The sequence below is a fragment of the Simochromis diagramma genome, unplaced genomic scaffold, assembly GCF_900408965.1.
Source record: "Simochromis diagramma unplaced genomic scaffold, fSimDia1.1 OVJJ01000131.1, whole genome shotgun sequence".
In the NCBI taxonomy this organism is placed as follows: domain Eukaryota; kingdom Metazoa; phylum Chordata; class Actinopteri; order Cichliformes; family Cichlidae; genus Simochromis; species Simochromis diagramma.
Genome location: NW_024387200.1, coordinates 3380421 through 3400453, shown reverse-complemented (window position 1 = coordinate 3400453; position 20033 = coordinate 3380421). Strand labels below are relative to the sequence as shown.

The 20033-nt window shown below is 39.1% G+C and overlaps 2 protein-coding genes across 2 annotated transcripts; both read left to right on the top strand.

The window, feature by feature from the left end:
• The first annotated feature begins 8227 nt into the window (after positions 1 to 8227).
• On the top strand, positions 8228 to 11173 carry LOC120745509. The gene is made up of 4 exons (XM_040050450.1): positions 8228 to 9227; positions 9446 to 9543; positions 9713 to 10096; positions 10287 to 11173. Exons 1-4 carry the CDS (start codon positions 9115 to 9117, stop codon positions 10469 to 10471), a joined length of 780 nt encoding a protein of 259 aa, XP_039906384.1. The 5' UTR covers positions 8228 to 9114; the 3' UTR covers positions 10472 to 11173.
• An 801-nt stretch (positions 11174 to 11974) lies between these two features.
• LOC120745506 (NLR family CARD domain-containing protein 3) lies at positions 11975 to 15658 on the top strand. Its single transcript, XM_040050446.1, has 2 exons — positions 11975 to 12484; positions 13948 to 15658. The coding sequence occupies exons 1-2, from the start codon at positions 12270 to 12272 to the stop codon at positions 14549 to 14551; spliced, it is 819 nt and encodes a 272-aa protein (XP_039906380.1). The 5' UTR covers positions 11975 to 12269; the 3' UTR covers positions 14552 to 15658.
• The last annotated feature ends 4375 nt before the right edge of the window (positions 15659 to 20033 follow it).

The following is a 20033-nucleotide window of genomic DNA, read 5'->3' as shown; positions in this document are numbered from 1 at the left end:
ACAAATCTTGACTCTCAAAAGGTGCTGAGCAGAAAAAAAGTGACAAATTACTCCCTCTGCAGAGCACCACTCACATAATGCATCACATCGTGGATGCTGGAGGGCGGAGGTGTGCGGCGAACCCACAATAAACTGACACATTGCTTCAGTGAACATGGCAGGAAGCAAATGCTGGACTGCCAAGCCAAATACGCTCAGACCTCCTATCAGTTTATGAATGTAATGGATCCAGCAGGCAGACGGAGCCTGGTGGCCTCCGGGGGCCCTTTGAATGTGCCACGGCACATAAGAAACTGCGTGGAGCCAGCGTTCGCTTGGCAGATCGGGCTTTTTGAGAGAGCTGAGGCGTGCGCACAGTGCAACCATTCAGACATCTCACAGAGCAGAGATGACGAGAGAATGAGCAGGTCTTTATGGGCAAACATCAGGAAAATGACTGTTGTATAACAATAACAGTGCATGATGGGAATGCCTACAGTCTCTGGTGAATTGATGAAAGGAGACATACATGTAGAAGGTCTCTGACAAAACTTTTAAATTTCAGTTAATTTTTAATTGTGCTTTACATCTGGATAGATGATGTTCACATGTGTGACTGTCTCACACAACCCTTCATATTTCATTAGTATGTTTCTTAAGCCACTGCTAACATTTATAACTTAAATGGCACTAATAAACCAGAATGTGTTGATTTAAATAATAATTTTTCTTTTTTTTCCTTTTTTTAATGTGCTTTGAAACAACAACAAACATTGAAATATTATTTTTACTTGCTGAAATTATTCCTCTTGGCAACACCAGTGTCTTAAAGATCTGTTTCTAATGAGTCTGATGTGTCTTAACTGTAAGTGGATAAAGTCTGTAGCCTTTGATTCAGTGAAAAAATACACACAAAAAAGTTTATCTGAAGGTAATTTGAGGCTAATGCAGACTGAGTTTAAAAATTAAGTGAGCATCTTGCAAAGCTGGGTCTTTTATCACCATATTCCTTGTTGCTCCAAAAACCTTATCTATAGTACAAAAGGGCAAAAAGGACTGATATCCTATTCCAGTGAAACGCTGGAAGTCTGAAAGATCACTTTCACTGATTATCAGACTGCCTCACAAAGCCTTATATAAGCTTAAAGTGAATTGTAATGAATATTTTGGGAATTAATGTGTAATAAAAAGTATGTAATGAACACTTCTACTGAAAAGACTTCATGGCAAGGATGACTATTCACTGCTCATTTGGGCACCTTCACAATCGTTTAAGACAGATTTAATAATAGGTGATGTGACATTTGAATAATCACAATTTTGTTCTGAAGCAATTTTTTTTTTTTTTTTGAAATTTTGTCCATTTTTGTTAAAATTGTTGCGAATGAGTGATGCTTACTGAGTTCACATTGCTCTTTATGACAGCTGGTGCCGCTGCTAATGAACCATGTAATTTGGTTACAAGCTCCAGAATAAGCTGATATGTGTGTTGGTTATGTTTTGAGCTCTATCATGTTTGCGGTTTATCATCACTTCCTTTTTCTTTGCTAACTGTTTTTTTAAGTACAAGTACAGAAAATTGTGGCATCAGTTTTAAGAAAAGTTGCCGAGAAGTTTGATTGAAATCCTATTCCAGTAAAAGTTGCTGTAACAATCATTCTATCCCCTTCCACCCCGGAGGTCTCTGTGCAAGAACCAGACTGCATTTGCTAAAAAACACAAGTGCAGCCCTTTTTCAAAAAATGCCAAGTGCAGAACGTGTAATGAAGAGATCACCTAGTTTCACTAGTTGATGCGGGATGGAGCATTTGTTGTAACATACTTCATTTTTGTTGCAGCAAATTTGTTAAAAATTGCTCATGTCAAATTGTGGAAATGTTTTTTTTGAAATCAGTGGCAGTGATTCACGGTTATGAATCTGTGTTCAGTCTCCTCAATTTACATTTTCTAATTGGTTGGTAAAAAAAAAAAGAAAAGAAAAAAAAGACTTAAACAATAGTACAGGCAGCCAATGCGAAAAGCAAAGGTCAGAGGCGATTAATGATATATGAGGTACCAATGTCAGGTGACGGGGACTCTGTGCCAAAGGTGTCGGCTGCTCAGGTGTCACTGGCTTTGTGAAGAGAGCAGAGAACAGGAGATCAGCAGCTGTGGACATATCACATCACCAGGTGCAAACACATATTCAGCTTCATACGTGGACAAGACAACAGGTAAGATTCTCTATCCTCTCTGGGTTTATGAGAAAAATTGGCGAGTGAGGAAAGAAGAAAGATTTTAAACACATCATAATGTAATAATGTTTTGAGTACTTGCTGTGCTTCCTGTAATTTGCAGCTTTAAAACACAATAAGCAATAATGGAGAATAAGAAGGAATCCATTTTATTTTATTTTTATTTTGTATGGAGGGCATTTATTTATTTATTTAATTTGCACTAATGTAGTTAGTTTAATAATGACATTTAAAATAATTATTAAGAGGTAAACCTAAAAAAAAGAATTAAAAATAAATGTAAATATAGTGTTAGGAATTAGCTATGAATACTTCTAAACCAATATATTTAGTAATGTATAATGAATTTATTATTACTACAATACAAGTAAAAATGCTAAACATGATTTAATATCTTGTTAGTACTGCATACATATAGTACTAGTAAAACCCTAAATAAAGATGTTTTATTTACAGTGGAGCATTTTTCAGTAAGATGTTGTTTCTTTCAGTTTTATATTTTTTTAAATGGCCCTCAAAACTACAATATCTGATCAGATTAGACAGCACATAGGTTAAACATCTGCAGATGCTACATCACACTGTCATCTATCTATTTACATATACAAACAAGAAGTAAACAGATTCTTGTTTGTATATGTTTTTCTCAGTTCTAGCTATATTAAAGGCTTAAAACAAAACATATGGGCCATTAAGAATAGCCATTTAGACAATAAACCAGACTGCCAAAAATAAACACTTCTTTAGACCAATTTTTTTAGTCTTGGAGGCTGGGGCGCATTCATGCATACGCAGGCTACTAATCTCAGGGGGATGGCTACGTGCCTGCTACCTCCTCTCCCAGAAGCACTCAGCACAGCAGATGACATGGCTGCGGATGACGCGATTAGATTACAGATACTGAAATTCATCAGTAGGCCGTAAAAGAAAAAAGAAAGCTTATTAGTGAATTAAGATGTGCCTTCTTAGTTTTAGATTTAACATATTTGTATTATTTTTGAAAACACATTAGGTGCTGAGATGGGGAATGGACTTCCAGCAAAGACTGCCTCGATTTATTCACTGAGCTGCAGGATCACAGTGACCTTACAACTTAAATGAAAAGAGAAGGTCCCCGTACAGTTGTTTCTGCAGACTCTCACCCGAGGACCTTATATAATCTTTTCCTGACTAAACTATAATATACATCCTACTCACTGTGAAAATTATAGAGCTTTTCTGTTGCTTCCACCCAGGTTTTCATTTAATTGTCTCACACAAAAAACTTTATAATACCACCTTTAGGGAGCCATAACAGTACAGCTCAGGAAGGTAATAACAGGAATACATTACCATGATCACAGACCTTTGAATCTCTACCCACATCTTTGATTTATACCCTGAAGGTAATATTGTAAAATTAGTGATTATAGAAATAAAAGCACCATTGTCAACAGCCTGGCTGAAGAATGATTAGCAGTACCTTTACCTCATTATTATTTTACCACAAAGTGTTTACAGTGTTCCAGGTGTCTACTTTAACTTGTGATAGTCACACTTTTTCCTCTTACGAACTATAAAAGGTGGAAGAAAACCTTTGACGGTATATATTCAAAAACACGTGTCGCTGGAAGAATGGAGTCGATGAGAAGAATCAGACGGAACAGCAAGACTCTTCTTCAGGATCTCTTTTACAGAGGAGTTCACGGAGGAGACAGAGACACTCCTGTGAGTCATTCTATGGGCATGTTTCTGATCCATGGCTGACATTGCATCTGAACGTTCTCCTTTTCTGAATATTTTTTAAACAGATCCCAGCTCAGCCTAGAGATGCTAAAATGATCCATTCCATTGCCAGTCTGATTAGAGCAAAAAGCAAGCTTCTCCTCCTTGAGAATCCAGACACTGTGGAGATCTACAAGGTCGGAAAAATCTTGAACAGCATGCTAATTTGATAAAATTAGTAACAAGTCCCTTTTTCCCAACACATGACGCATGTAAACTTCAGGAACCTAACATATAATTTTATTATTTTGCTTAAGAATTATGACCAGGTAAACTCTGAGATCTCTACTTGCAAAGTTTATTTACTGAGTGTGAATATAAATGAGAATTTAAAAAATTACAAAACTCAAAAATAAGACAAAAAAAGAATATACTCACCAGCCTTTTTATTTATAGGTGGATCACTGTAGTATTAGGATGGACTCACTTTCGTCTTCAGAACTGCCTTAATTTTTGTCGGACTAAAATGGTGCTGGAAACTTTCCTCACAGCTTTTGGTCCGTGCTGACATGACACATCAAACAGTTGCTGCAGATTCATCAGACCAGGCAAAAGTTTTCCAATCTTCTATTGCTCAATTTGGGTCAACCTGTTCAAATTATAGCCTTAATCTCTGGTTCTTAGTTGACAGGCGTGTCACCCAGGGTGGTTTTCTGCTGCTGCTTCAAGGTTTGACGTGTTGTACATTCATACATACACTCTTCTACAAACCATGATTTTAACAAGAGTTATTTGAGCTATTATTGGCTTCCTATCAGCTCAAAGCAGCCTGGTTATTCTGCTCTCACCTCTGTCAAGAAGGCACCTTTACCTAGCAAACTGCTGCTCCCTTCATATATTTACCTTAATATGGCCATTCTCCAACAACCACACAATGTTTAAAGTCACTTAAATAACTTTTTTTTCACTCATTCTGATGCTCAGTTTGAATTCCAGCAGGTCATCTTGACCATATCTATAAGCCAAAATGCAGTGAGCTGCTGTCATGTTGTTGGTATTAGATATTCACATTAACAAGCAACTGAAAAACTATACCCGATAAAGTGTCTGGTGAGTAAATATATACATGGATTGCATACGAAATCACACAAAAAATATATAAGAAGAGTGTTGGTATGATACCCATCATATAACAGACCTGCTTATTACAGTGGATGTAGCAGCATTTCAGTCTTGAGTTAATTCAAATTTTAAGATTTAAAGGTGAAAAATGATCAAAGAGGCAATCATCAGGACTGAAATTTTACCAAATAGGTCATTTCCTACACTATAACAACTAAATAGTTTGTTCCTTTTGTCTGACCAAAAGTCATTCAGAATCTAAAAAAAAAAAAAAAAAAAGAATAAGTAAAGCGTTACTTTGTTTGATCCCCGCAGTGAAATGTGTTCTCTGCCAAACTTAACTATCAGCTGCAGCAGCAGACAGCAGCCCTGGGCTCCCACGAAGCAACTCCAGCTGTTTAACAAGAACCATGATGCAGAAGAAGCACCTTAACATGTTTTTATGTTCCTTGACAGCAGCACTGACTACTATGCCTGTGTGCAATGCCTATTAACATGTCATTATTATATTATTACATGAGTAAGTAATACTCATTGGTCAGGCAATACCTGTCGCCCCTACCTGTCGTCAAACGTATTTATTTCTTTCTTTTTAACCTCAGTTAAAGTTTGATGTCTTATCAAACACAGTTGTGATGCAGTTGCATGGCAACGACAGGCAGACAGACATGTGAAAGTGTTCAAAACAGACCTTGAGGTAGTTCCAGTAGGTGTCTCCAGGACCATATTTTAACTGATACAGACACAGAGCCACAGAGTGAAAACAATGCCAGCTACACTATCATAGGTGGGAATGACAGTAATACAAACAAACTGGGAGAAGGAGACACAGAAAATTTACAACACCTTGTATTTTATTTATTTTTATTTATTTATTTTGTTTATTTTTCTTTTGCAGCCATAAAGATCTGTGGCTACCAATATATGTAGAGAAGCAGAATGTAGCATAACTGTAAATAATTTCTTTCAATAACATTGATGAGCTATGAAAAAATAAAGTATTCTTTTTAAACTGTTCTTTGAAATGTTGCATGTATCTTGTATTCTTACAATTTGTAACTTTGTAATATATTGCATTATTTAATTTAGTGCAGTCTGTTACTGTTCTTATTGTCTTGGAGCAACTGTAACCAAATCATTTCATTAGGGATTAATAAAGTATTCTGATTCTGATCGTCTCATGTAGCTGACTGAGCCTGGAGCCCATTCTAGCAGACCTGGAAAAGGTGATGTTTATCTCCCAGCCATCACAGCTAAGGCTTCAAGCCTGAACTCAATCAGAGGCAGTCTGAGTCAGTCGTGCCCTTACCTATATGACAAACGAAGAGGATCCTTCTCCTCAGTGGCTTCTCAGAAAACAGGAGGTCGCACAGCAAAACAGGTAGGCTGATATTTTGCTTGCAACAAAAACAAATTCAAACATGTTTTAAACCCTTCTTCTTACACTGTGCACGTTCTGCCCTCTTCTTATCAGAGCAGCCTTAAGGCACAAAAAGAGGCAAAGAAATCCAATGTCACTGTGACAATGACCTACCTTGGACAAAGACATCGGAATTTGGGGCTCGGGTCAACTCAGGATGAACTGAAAGTACTCCAGCAAGTCAATGGAGGAGAGAATATTTGTGTCTTCAAAGGCCTCGTAACTCCAGGCGGTAGGAACTGCTAAAGCTGAAACCGTATCGTTTGAATGGCCAACAATGATTCAGAAATTCGGTTTTTATGTTTCTTTATATTTGACTCCCTTTTGCAGATTTTAAGGTGTTTTCTGCCATTAAGGGGGTCAAAGTAAGAGAAAGAAATCAGTGGCATTAAAGTGTCCACTGCCACAAGCTTAATTCCTCATCAAAGCAACATTTTAATGAGAATGATGAGAACACTGCCCTGAGGCAGAATTTCAGCCGAACACCAATAAAAAGCTGATGTGTGACCTGATGCACTGTCATCGCATAAAAAAAAGTCAATAGACAAGACAAGTTATTTCATCTTTGCAGTCGGTACATGTTGATATACACTGTACAAGCATCACTCCAGGGATGGAATCTCAATGTCAGGCAAGAAAGAGGTTATGGATTTCTGCTTCAGACTGCATGTGTGATGTGTTTACAAAATCCTTGGTAGGAATAAAACAAAGGAGCAGACAATACACAGAAGCACAATCCAAACAGTCGATCCCACAAAGTCAATGAGATATGTCGTGACTATTATTGCATTGGTTTTACACTATATATACAGTGATATGTGATTTTTGATGGCAAGAGTGCAGTGACATTACATACAGATTTAGTTATATCTAACATTTTGACATAATGTTTTGTTTCCAGTTAAGTTCATTTTAATAAAGTATGTTTTTTTCAGGAGCAGGATAGCACTGTTGCCTTATAGCAAGAAGGTTTAAGTTAGTTTAAATAGTGATTATGGCAACTTGTTCAAGGTTTACCCTGCCTCTCGCTCTATTGTTGGTGGGATAGACTCCACCTCCCACTGTCTTTGAATTGACTAAGCAGAATAAAATGAAATAGATAGTATAAAATGAAAAAATAGCCTTTTTTGTACTGTCTGACATATCTGTTCTTTTAAAGATATTTTGAGACACCAATCAATGGCTGGAACTGCAACATAAATTGCACTTGGATCTTCGTCCTGTTTTGAGTATTGCATCTCTTGATTGCACCTAAAAAGGGTCTCTTTCTAAGTTAATGTTACTATTCCCAAATGGGAGTTGCAAAAGCCAACCAGGATGTGGTATGTTTCCAGTGCTGTCAAAGTGGAGGTTCATTCTAAAATCAAATAAACATGTTGTCTTTCTGACCTTGGTTCCATTTATCCATCTAGATAGTTTCAGTGTGAGTCACTCAGTTTTGGAGATATAGCATGCAGAGAACTATTTTCCTTCCACTGAACTACACCTGCCAATCCCACTGAGCTGAGGGAAGCCTATGGTCTAGCCCCGACAAAAAGCTTGTGCACAACAAAGCAAACAACATTAACATTGATGGTGTCTTCTAAGAACTTCTGTTGACTCTGGTGTCTTCTTGTCTGCGTTGTAACATTAGCTAGCCGCATTACTTCCTTTGGTTTGGTTAGAGGACATAGTTGAAAAGAAAAGAGAAAAGAGTTCCCGAATGAAACTGCTCACACCAAAGTTAATGTTTTTTGTGTTTGTTTGTTTTTGTTGAATCATAATTTCTGAAGCAACACATTGCTGGTGAATCTCTCAAATGTATTTTTTGGCACTTTGAGCACCACAAGGTGAGTTCTGTCTGGATCCAAGATTTTTAACAGAAGTCTGATACTGTATCTCTACAGCCAATGTCACCAAAAACTGGGCAACTCAATCCAAAGCAATTTAGAAGAATAAATAACGCTACAGGCCAGAGGAAGAAGAATCTGCAGAGTGATTTTGAGGTAGACTAGCGCTGTAACTCTCTGCTTTTTAGGCCTACTTTTCAACTAAACCAGTTGAGGCAGCAAAAGATTGAACACAGTGTTTAACTAAAGATAGAAGCACTGCCAAACATCACCACATGATGACAATAAGCAAAGATAAAGTAAAATTTGATTAAAATCATAAAAGTGATTTCAATCTCCAAATGCAACCAGTGATGCTATCAATTATGACTAGTGTTTTGGCCCCAAGTCTTTTTGTGTGTTTTGCTGCATGTGTGTGTGTGTGTGTGTGTGTGTGTGTGTGTGTGTGTGTGTGTGTGTGTGTGTGTGTGTGTGTGTGTGTGTGCGAGAGAGAGAGAGAGAGAGAGAGAGAGAGAGAGAGAATATGTGAGCTGTGTGTTGCAGGAGGGTTTTGTGTGACACATGAGACTGCAGGAAGTGCAGAACACCTGGCCACTGTTTTTGTGGACCACAAGCCAGTTGTAACACAAGACAAATGCATAAGAAACCATTACCAAATGTGATGACCTGCAGCAAGAAAAGCCAAACAAGACTACCTTCTAAAAAGATCAAACGATATCTACAATCTTAATATTTGTGCTGCTTGTATCTTTCAGAGCAGTTCCAGTTTTTGTCTCAGAGACATAGAGGTTACCCATTCAGTGCTTCCTTTTATGTCAATGGCATCATGGTGACCAGGATCAGTTCCTGCTGTGAGTACCGCTACACTCCTGGCTTCCAGCAGGGCAGGAAGAGCTGCTTCAGATTGACTTGGCTGGCTGGTGGGATACCCTGCTACAGGTAAGATTACATCCTCTGAGAGACAGACAGCATGGCACTGGCAGAAAAATGAGAATTTAATACCAAATGTCAAAACATGTTGGGTAAATCCATTGTTTTGCAGATATAATGTGTTGTGGGTGGACACTGAGGAAAAAGGAAGCATATTTTACAAGATCAGGGGGTGATGTTGGTACAGTAGGTAGAATATAATGAAAGCATATTTCCATCCCTTTCAGATGCACAAGTCTCCGAACCAAATACAGCTCTAGCCAGCAGCTGAACAACGGCGCAAAGGAGAACTTAAATCTTTCTCTCGAGCAGAGCACTGGCAATGGTACTAAGCCTGGAAATGAGGGTCTCAATTTTCCATTACTTCCTAAAGCTTTTCATCAACATTTTTTGATATCAGGCCCAGTCCTTGCTTTTGATCAACTACTTTAAAGACAAGATGTCTCACAAAGCATTTTTTCCTTCTCATTTTGTCTCTAATGTTTCCAAAGCAGGCGTCATCGAGTCATGTCCATCATCCCCTCTATTTATCCCAGCCAAACCTGTGAAGAAATCAGTGAGGAGGACAAGAAAACACACCAAGGAGGGCAGCAGAGGATCAACAGACAGCGAAGACCTTCCTGTAGCTGGAATTAAAGAGACCTCCAAAAAGAAACGACGCAAGGGTCAAACTAATCAGAAGGAGAGCAAAGGCAAGACAGCTGGAAATGACAGAGGAGAAGAGAGACAAGACGGCAAGAGCTCAACGAGGTCAACAGTGATGGAAAAATTTGAAGACAAGGCATTGTCTGCCAGACGAGAGCAGGACAGAGCAACCAGCCCTGTCACAATCCTGCATACGGGGCAGCCGCCATCGAACATGATAAGCAAATTTCCCGGTATGCAAATTTTAATTTTCATCTGGTTTGATTCCTGTAAGACAAGATGGAAAAATAGGGGAAAATAGAATCTTCTGGCCTTTCAAGGGGAGATACAGATGACCTTCAAGCCTTCTGCCTGTGGTATCTCCATTTAATATTCTTTGCAGAGAAAGAAAACGGAAAAGAAAAAGAGTGTTTCTTTTTAAAGATTCATTGCAGGATGAGGAAGCACTGACGAAGCAGAACAGAGAGAAACAGAAGGGCCTTGGATCAGATGGGAAAAACAGAGATGGGGAAAAGCTGAAGGACTTCTATGAAGAATGTGTGGAAATGAGTGCTGCGTTGAAGCAAGGCCCAAGCAAACATCACTGGTTCAAGGCAAACAGTGAGTAAAGAAACCGCAGCACAGTAGGACCAAAGTGGAATCCCCCTGGAGAGCTGTAGCTGATTTACATAATACACTTAAGCAGAAAAAGGTTGAATTTGCAAGAAAGTGATGCATTGAGAAATGTCTGCTTAAAGGAAGACGGATGACGTGTGGGAGAGGTTATGCAGATACACACATGCCTGTGTGCATAAATTTTAGCTGATCTGCTTTCTCTATTGCTCAAACAGAGGCACAAACTGAATTTTAGATTGTATTATTTACATTTTCAAATTAACCGCGGATATCAATATCACTGCATGCACTTGGCTTCAGGACAGTTGGTTTTATTGCACCTGAGTTGTTTAATTTTCTTTCTGTATGCCAAGTCCTGGAGAGGTGCCGGCTCCAGAAGAGGCTGTCATCGGGCCCCAAAGCTCAACGCTCAGATGTGGAGCTCAGTGCAGAAAGTGACACCATTCTGCAGCATGATGGAAAGCCAGAGGAAGAAGAGCACATGGTTAATCAGAGCGCTGGCACGGAAGAGTCCGTTAGAGAGCAAGACCTGCAGGCACAGGTGTGTGTATAACACAAATTACTGTGGTGAAACTCTGTTTTTGCCAGAAGCTTTCCTGGCATTAAATCACTGCCAAAAGCCTCGATTCAAGCAGATTCTTCCATTCTGTGGTTTTGTCAGAGCAGGAATTGTATCTGCCAAATAATATAATGAAATGTCAACATTAAAAAACAATTTGCCCATTAAAGTAATGCACGTTCCATTGTCCCACTTCTCAACTAGCTTTAAGGTTGTTCATGTTTTTCCACACTCTGACTATATTACCGTGTTCCAGCTATTCACTAAATAATGTAGTGTTTACACAGAGAGAAACACAGGCTTTCATTGAGTGCCACCATTTTCTCTTTTAATTACTGCTTCATATTTTTAGCTTTTAAGCACAAACGTCCCCCCTGAGGAACTTGTCCAACATGTAAAATCTACCCTGATAACAGAAAGGTGGCAATATGTCTTAGGCATGTAACACTGATTTGGCAGATAAAATGTTGATTTTATTTCATTTGGATGAATTCAGAGGATTTATTCTATTATTTGGGCTTTGAATACAAAGACGAGTTGTTCAAATGGTCGCCGAGTTTTATCTGGGGCAGGCAGGCATTTCACTCGGTCATACCGATCACGATGAAAAAGCTTCCAACAGTTCCTGAAAAATTCCTCAAGGTCTAGCAAAATGGCAAAGTAGACGTGGCCGGACAGCCAGACCATATGTCTCCGGACTCTCATCTTGTCTGTGTTTAGAAAACCTCCAGCACCTGTCTCCCCCACATCTCTTTCCCACCCGACAACACATCTCACATTGTGTGCTGTTGCGCACATTTACAAACAGTAAATGCTTAATGTTAATATTCCTCTCAGGGCTCAGATGCAAAATGCATTTCTGTATGAAGGACAAAATAATAATCTGCACTTGTGCAAATGTGATTTCTGTATTTTTATAACAGCTGCTTCTCTTGTAATTGAGGTAACTTAGAAGTTAAATGTAATATGTTTTTGTCTGTATCATATCTTTGCAATTCTGTGCTCTCGCATTCTGCACCACTCTACAACAAGATTACAGAAAAGAAGAATTCACAGATATAAAATATATATTCCACACAGCACAGTGCTCTAGTTTCACAGTAAGAAACTGTTCTTATGGATAACAGTATAGCGACACTGTATTATAACAGTTTCATTTCCCGCACTGTCATTTTAGAGGGACTTACAGTTTTCTGTGACTTTCTCCTGGTTTGTAAATGTAGCTTCATGCCATGATGACAGTGCTGAGCATGTCTGATGAGGTGGAGCAGCTGGTTCTGAGGAACACGGACCTCACAGATGACCTTCTGCTGAGCCTGGCGGGGTCACTAAAAAGCAGTCTGTCTGAAGTCACACTACTCAATCTCAACCTCAACCTCATTGGCCCCTACGGTGCTCACATTCTGCTGGACGTTCTGAGAGTGAAGCCCCAGGTCAAAGGCCTGCAGTAAGTCCTACGCTTCACTGAGTTGTGTCTTATCAAAATCTGACAAAGAATAACATTAGAATTCAGAAAACATGCCCCCATCTAAAAGCATTTGAATATCACTTTTTTAAAAAAAGAGAGAGACAGGAATATGAACGGAACTGAAGAGATAGTATAAAAATGCAGCAAATCCAAGAAACACAGCAACCAAAGTAATGGATATATAAGTATCACATTAACTGTGTGGGAATTTCAGCCATTTTTATACACAGTCCCCCATTTTCAGCAGCTTATATTGAATTGGTTTCCTTATTATTATTGTGATGCATTAGGCAGATAAAAGTCTGGAGATGATGAAGTTGTATTTGGTACTTTCCAGTGGAATTCTCCACACGAGGTCTAAAGAGATGTCCTTGCAAGTGAGAGAGCCCATCTTTAGGCTATGATAGCAAAAACAATTTAGAAATCTCGCCCATTCTTACAGGAAAACACTGTCGATAACAGCAAGACCAAAATATGTTTTAAACCACAGAAGACAACCAAAGGGAATGATGGAAGCATTCTTCCCTTGGTTAGAAAAACAACTTCACTACTTAAAACCAAGTAAAGAACACAGTTGCTGCACAGCTGAAGGACTGATGCTTCACAGTGCAAACAATAAAACAAACAGCAAAGGTGACCCAAGAGTTTTTAAAGGCAAAGAAATATTGGATATTTTTTAATCATCAAGTCAGTCACCTGATTTTTGATTGTTTTTATTTACTGAAGCCAAAACTTAAAGCATAGAGACCCACAAACAAGCGGTAAGTGAAGGCAAATTATCGAGACAGCGGCAGAGTGGTGAGAAAGACCGGCCCCTCTATTTCTAGAAGGCCTTTGTTGGCGACAGTCAAGCTTGTGACTCTGCGTAATTATTCTGAGACTTCACTTTTTACAGATTAAACGAATGAGATGAGATTTTCAGCTGGCAGACTATTTCTAATACAGCCAATGAAAAGTGTATCTTCATCTCTTAAAGGGGAATAGAGGCGAAGATATTCCTGTAAGGGCTTAAAAATAATTTACCTGTGAAAACACATGAATATATTTCAGCATTATTCCCAAATGCACCAGTTCAGTTCTTCAGTTCTTCAAAAACCTTAAATCTGCATTTAACATACCAAATACATCAACCCCTCAACAGGAAAAGGTGTAACAAATTATCAGGACATTCTGCAGTTTTCTGCAGATTCCATTTGACTGCAAAACAGAAATACACACACACACACACACACACACACACACACACACAAAATCCACCATTTGTGTCATCCTGTGTCATCCGGTGTAAAAAAAAAAAAAAAAAAAAGGCTTTCTGCCTGAACTTAGATGTCACATGAGAGAAAACTTAATATCAGGGTGCACACAGCTACATTTTCAAGTGAGCGGTTCATGGAGGCTCAAAAATAAATCTCCACAGTAACCTCTATTTTCTCTCTCTACAGCTTGTTTGGGAACAAACTGCGTGACCATGGAGTGCTGACCCTGTTGAACGGAATAGCTGAGCTGCAGGAACAAACAGCAAGAGCAGCTGCTGCTATCCAACAGGCTATGCTTTTCCCATCAGAACACAATATGCTACCTCAGCTGCCCTCTGGATGGAGCTCTTTCAGGCTTTTTACACTTTTAGAGCTGGATATTGGAGGAAATGGTTTGAGCAGCGATGGGGTGAAAGTGTTAGCATCATATATGAGATCCCATTCCTATCTTCAGTATTTAGGGCTAGCACAGACCAGCGGTGCCGATCTGGCAGCTTGGAAGGAACTTTTTGACAGCTTAAAAGGAAACAGCTCACTGACTCAGATCATCCTAGACGAAAATAACTTGGGTGACCCCGGGGTCAGGCTGCTGGCTGACATGCTGAAAGAGAACATGAGTTTGCAGCAGGTGGATTTAGACAAGAACTGCATCAGCGATGTGGGAGGAAATGACATCATGGGGGCTTTGCTTTGCAGGACACAGTTTCCACTGAGGCATCTGAGCCTCCAGGAGAACAACATCAGTGCAGGACTAATGAGCAGGATACAGGAGGAGGTAAAATATAAATGAGTCCTGCAGGGGTGGAAGAATACATTCGCAAACCCTGAAAAACTATGTAACATAAACAAAACACTGACTTGAAAACTCATAAGGTTTGTTGTTTACATTCCGGAGGTCAGAGAGGCAAAACCTGACTCATTTGACTTGTTTGACCATCAAACACACACAAACATAAAGAGCTCTTCCTTCCTATACCTGGGTGGCCCTGCTAAGAAACACTGCATCTCAGTTTAGTTCTGGCAGGTAGTGTGGGAGGCATGTTTACTTTGGTCTGGATGCATTTTCAAAGAGATATCAATGAACTGAACCTTATTTCTGTATGCCAAGGTTACATCTTCATCTTGATTTTTTTTTTCCTACTTCCCACCAGTGTTACCCCTCGTGACTCCACACCTACTTCGCTAAAATCGACTCCAGCAAGACTCCAGGCTCGTTGATCCATCTGTCATTCTATTGAATAATTTGCTGCCTTCTGACAAAAAAGAAACCACAGTGATTCATTCCACCCACAGTATTTACAAGTGGATGACTTACCCACAACATTTTCCCCCAGAGCATTGCAGTAGCTCTTCTCCACTTCTACAAATCAAAAGAGTTATGGACAGTCAACTATGCCACATCAACTACCCCTATTTTGTTAGTTCTTGCATCTTCATGCGCTAGACAGTACTTCTATTCATAATCTAAGAAGCAAAACTAGGCCACACTCATCTGGATTTCAGGGCCGTCATCTCATTGTTCTATCAACATAGACATTCTGAGCATAACTGTACCTGTGATCAAAGCTTGTCAAAGTGGTAATTATCTCCTCCTCTCAAGGCTGCCAGTAGTGATTCTGTTGAAAATAACCCGTCCATATTTCATCTGCAGTCTCTGCGAATTCCTTTCTGCGGAACCCCGATAAAGGCGCTCCTCGAATCCCCAAGCGGATGACAGATAAATGAGACTGGTGTTCCTGAAGATTACATCTGCAGATGTTATCCGGCGTTGCCGTACCACACTGAATAAGCTTCTGTTTGTGGTGTTTGTACATTTAGAATAAAGATGTCTAAATTGGGGTGTCATGATTTGTCAGGTCAATTCTTAGTCCTGCAGAGGGATGTTATCACAACTAAAATAAGCCCGTGTTTCTTTTTAGTTTTGACTGCTGATATTCTAAGATATTAACAGCCACGTTTGCAGTAGATTCAATACAGAACAAAGTGGTACACCATAACGCTTGGCTAAGCATAAGCTGGCAAACACGAGTCACACTGTAATTCACAGACTCCTTCGATAAGGACTTTGTGCTTCTCTGTTACAAGTAAACCTCGGATCACTGACCCCATTGTCCATCTGCTAATGTATTTAGCCTGAAAGAAATCCTGCAGTGTTACAAGCTTCTTTCAGCTGCTTTTCCAAAAACAAGGCCTTCAACCAGAAGCTCAATCTGTTAGGAATTTACAGGTTGGCTAAAGAAACAGTTCCCCCTTTCAGGCCTTTGTAGATTACTGAGCAGTATCACTTGCTGCTGTACAGTCACATAAGGTCTTGGAAGTGCTGTGATGTCCACTGTTGTTTTAAAGTCAAGGTATAATCAAATCAAACACATCATTCGTCACATTTGCAGATACTGCTAATGGATGAACTACCTAAATCCTTGAAAAACAAAGAATCACTCTTACACAGCTGAAAGTAGCATACGTAGGTGCTGCTGATACACTGTTACACAGGAGTAAGGTTTCAAATAAGCGAGACTGTGCTGTGGGGAATTGGATAATGGAAACTCTTCAGAATCGAGTTTCTTGTCTCTGACTTAGGGCAAAAACAAAACAAATGAAGTGAACAATAGTTACCTATCCTCATGGGAAGTTCAGTGATTCAGACATTCTTTAGAGAAGGGTGATGCAATTTATTTCCACTTACAGTGTATAAATGGTCAGTGTCTGTTTCCAGAGCCATTAACTTTTGATGTCTTTGTAATTTTGCCCCACGGATACGCACAGGTGGATTCAAACTTCAAGTTAATTCTTGCACTGGTCACAGAAAAGTGTTAAGATTTGAATGAATGAAAATCCAGGATATGAAAAGAAGAGTGAAACCTCCTAATCTTTAATCAACAGGCTGAGCTTGTGTACTTGTTAGCAGTTGGCAGAGAAAGCAACTTATGCAAGGAGAAGGCAAAAATCACATTCCAAACTATTCCATATCTGCAGTGTGAATTACTGTGAAGAATAGGGCAGCTCAGATCTTTACATTCTTTGTCATGCAGTATATATGGAAAACCAGAACCCAGCACTGTGCAAGACACTGGTGTTCTTCTTTTGTTGCCTGTTTGTGTTAGGTCCTGCACCTGCCCCATTTCGATGTGATTCTTCATGTATTTTTCAATCTTTTAAAAAGCTAAAATACCATATTGTATTATTTCCAGCACTAAAGCATGCTGGGGGAGACTGAATCCACCTGCATCTATTCCACCATAACAGTGTGAGTCAGTGTATGACATGAGGGAATGGATGCGCAGAGGTGTATGTTGGTGTTGTGTGTTTTTATGGAAGCCTGGGGGTGGCTGAGCATCTGTTCTGTATGCCAGATCTATGCTGACCACAGGGATACAACAATTTGTTTCAGCTACACAGTCCAAGTTGTGAATCTCTACCAGATGGAAGCTGCTTTTTGTTAATTTCAAATATTTCTTTATGGGGACTGGAGACAGGCTGCAAGCCCTGAAACATTGCTTGGCTTTGCGGCAGGCTAATTATAAAGAGTCAGTTTGCCAATTCATGACAATGCAAAACAAATCAGCTAAGCCCTCGTCTTTACAGAATACTCTGCTCTCTTTTCATCTGTTGCAGTAAACAGAAGGGGAGCAGGAAGCTGATGTTGGCTCATTCTCGCTGCACATTCAAAGCACAAGATAAAAATGAGGGTTTCTGGATTTGTGACATGTTCTGTAGAGCTGCAGAGATCAGAGATCATCACAGGGTGCAATCCATGACGGAAGAGCAATTCACAGACGAGCTGCGAAGCTGTGATGATGATGAATACAAAGCTGCAGGAAAGTAAACTGTTAGTACTTCTACTGACATTCAAACGTAGTGTGTGGCATATTATGACAGGACTGGTTTAGAAAATGAGCAACCTAGTGAGTGAGGAAATCCTTTGAAACCTCAGTTATTAAACCACTGTTTGTTCTGCACACGCTGCATCGCCACCTTTACTAGTACACTGTGTGACACAGTATTATGAGGATGCTGAATGAAGAGTTTTAGAGTCCGCTCCTTGAACAATTGCTCCTGCTGCTGTTTGACATTTGGCAGAAAGAGCAGCTTTTCAATATGGATTATTCATCAGCGGTTTGATCCCCCACTCAAATGTCACCACAACAATGCCTCTGACTTGGCAGCAGCGTCTGTCTTTCTGCAGCTCCACGGGGTAAGGAATTGGCAATAATTACCACATCTAATGTGGCCTTCAGACAGATTCAGTCTTTGTGTTCTAGCACAACTTCAAATTATTATTATTACACTGTTAAAGAGGGTTAAAATCTTGAGTTACCCTATCACTGCATTATTGCGTTCAGTGCACTCACTTATAATATATTCTAAAAAAGTAGCAAAGATGGGCGATACATGAACTGGTGCAGCATATCAGGATGAACCAGATGACTGGTGCATTGTATTATGCCGGAGTGCAGAGGGGAAAAAAGGTTATATGTATATATGCATGCCGCAAATAATGTGTATTTTTTTTTTAAACCTGCATTCAATAACTGTTTGTGTGACGTAGCACAATAACATTAAAAGGAAAACTGAGAAAACTGCCAATATGCTTGAAAATGTTAAATATTAACAAACTGAAACAACTCAGTGGAGCAATATTATTAACTTCATTTTCCCTTTTCTGTCACCACTGACAAATTTCAGTCCAATATTCTGTCTCACTTTGTTTCCACAAATGCCTGAGAAAAAAAAGTCACTACAAAATGATCCACACTGTTGAAAGCTAGTTCTTAACTTTACCAGTCTGTAAAGTTAATATTCCCACAGCTGCCTTCTGTAGGAATATTTAAGGCAAGAGCCGTGAGACTAAACTGTAAAGTTTAAGTTCAGGTACAGCTAGGTAGATTTGGTGTGCAGTAGTCTTTACATGCGCACAGACAACAGAGTATAGCCTAGAACTAACATAATATACTATTGTTATAGTAGAACAAAGTACAAAGTATTTCTGGGCTGAACATCAAAACAGTGTGCTTTCAGATGTTATCATTCTTTTTGTAGTTGAGGGGAAAAAGCAGAATTGTTAGTAGGGAAATGAAATGAATATAGTAGTATTTGATACTATTATATCACTCTTTTCCTCCCCAAATTTCCTGTTGTAATATATGGAATGGGTAAACAGAACACCAGGGCATGCTCTTATTGGATCCAGCTGTGCCTGAGCAGAGTCTGCTGCATTCAGCTGGCCCCATTTCCCCAAGACATGAGAGTAAAACAAAAGAGTCTGTGTTTATCAGACAAGAGTTTCCATCTCTAGAGCATGACATGAAAAGATGTGCCATGTGTTAAGCTCATATTTTAAGGTTTGTTATAAAAATAGAACAGAATATCCAAAAATATCCCGTTTATGTTTTTACTCAAATTGAATCCAAATTTAATTGAATATATCACCATAAATCTTAAACTGTGCAAACTGAACTGTTGCTTATAACTAATTAGCACTCAGTTGAACAAATTTGCCTTCTATGCTAATTGCAATGCTAGTTACAACAACACTGTCTGCAGGAAAATCCACCAATTTTCCACACACACACACAGAACTTCTCACTTGGGTCCTGTGAAGAAGAGAATATACTATTAAAATACTCATAGAAAATCTTGCAGCTTTTCCATCAAAGCTAATTCATGCTTTCCACTAAAACAAGCTTTTGGCCTGAACTGCGAGTATGCAGGAAAGTATTTTCTTGGATTGGAAGACGACTCTTCTGAAACTGCTGTCAGGTAGAAAAGCAGAAATTTAAATCCCAGAGGCCAAACTGAAAAGAGCTCTCAAACTTCTTCATGTCAAGGACCACCAACATGCATCAGACCACAAACCTTTATGTGCCCAAAGGAACCATATCTGGAAAGACTTCAAATATCTACGACACATAACATTTTACTGCCTGTGTTACATAGGAAAGCTATTACTGAAGAACACTCCCTTACACAAAAAGTGTGTATTTTATTGGACAAATGGGCCCTGGCTAAAACCTAAAGGGCCCAGCTGATCTAGAAAATCATTTAGAGTGTAAATGATTTAAATATATAATTATTTTTTTCAGGAAGCATAAATAGGTTTGGGTCTGAGTGCAGCGAGGATGGAAAATACATACGCCATTAGTTTTGATTGTTGATAATATGAAAGTAAAATAAAAGGTTTTGCTAGGAATTACCTTAAAATTTAGGACAATTAATTTAGGGAATTACTAATTAAAATAATTAGCTTTCTTTTAGATGTGTGGAGAGGCTCG

Bases quoted from the DNA above. Each gene is read 5' to 3' on its own strand.
- LOC120745509 (XM_040050450.1), top strand. From the start codon at position 9,115: ATGGTGACCAGGATCAGTTCCTGCTGTGAGTACCGCTACACTCCTGGC. The intron at 9,228-9,445 runs GTAAGATTACAT...CATCCCTTTCAG, and splicing joins GGTGGGATACCCTGCTACAG to ATGCACAAGTCTCCGAACCA. The intron at 9,544-9,712 runs GTACTAAGCCTG...TTTCCAAAGCAG, and splicing joins CGAGCAGAGCACTGGCAATG to GCGTCATCGAGTCATGTCCA.
- LOC120745506 (XM_040050446.1), top strand. From the start codon at position 12,270: ATGATGACAGTGCTGAGCATGTCTGATGAGGTGGAGCAGCTGGTTCTG. The intron at 12,485-13,947 runs GTAAGTCCTACG...CTCTCTCTACAG, and splicing joins CCCCAGGTCAAAGGCCTGCA to CTTGTTTGGGAACAAACTGC.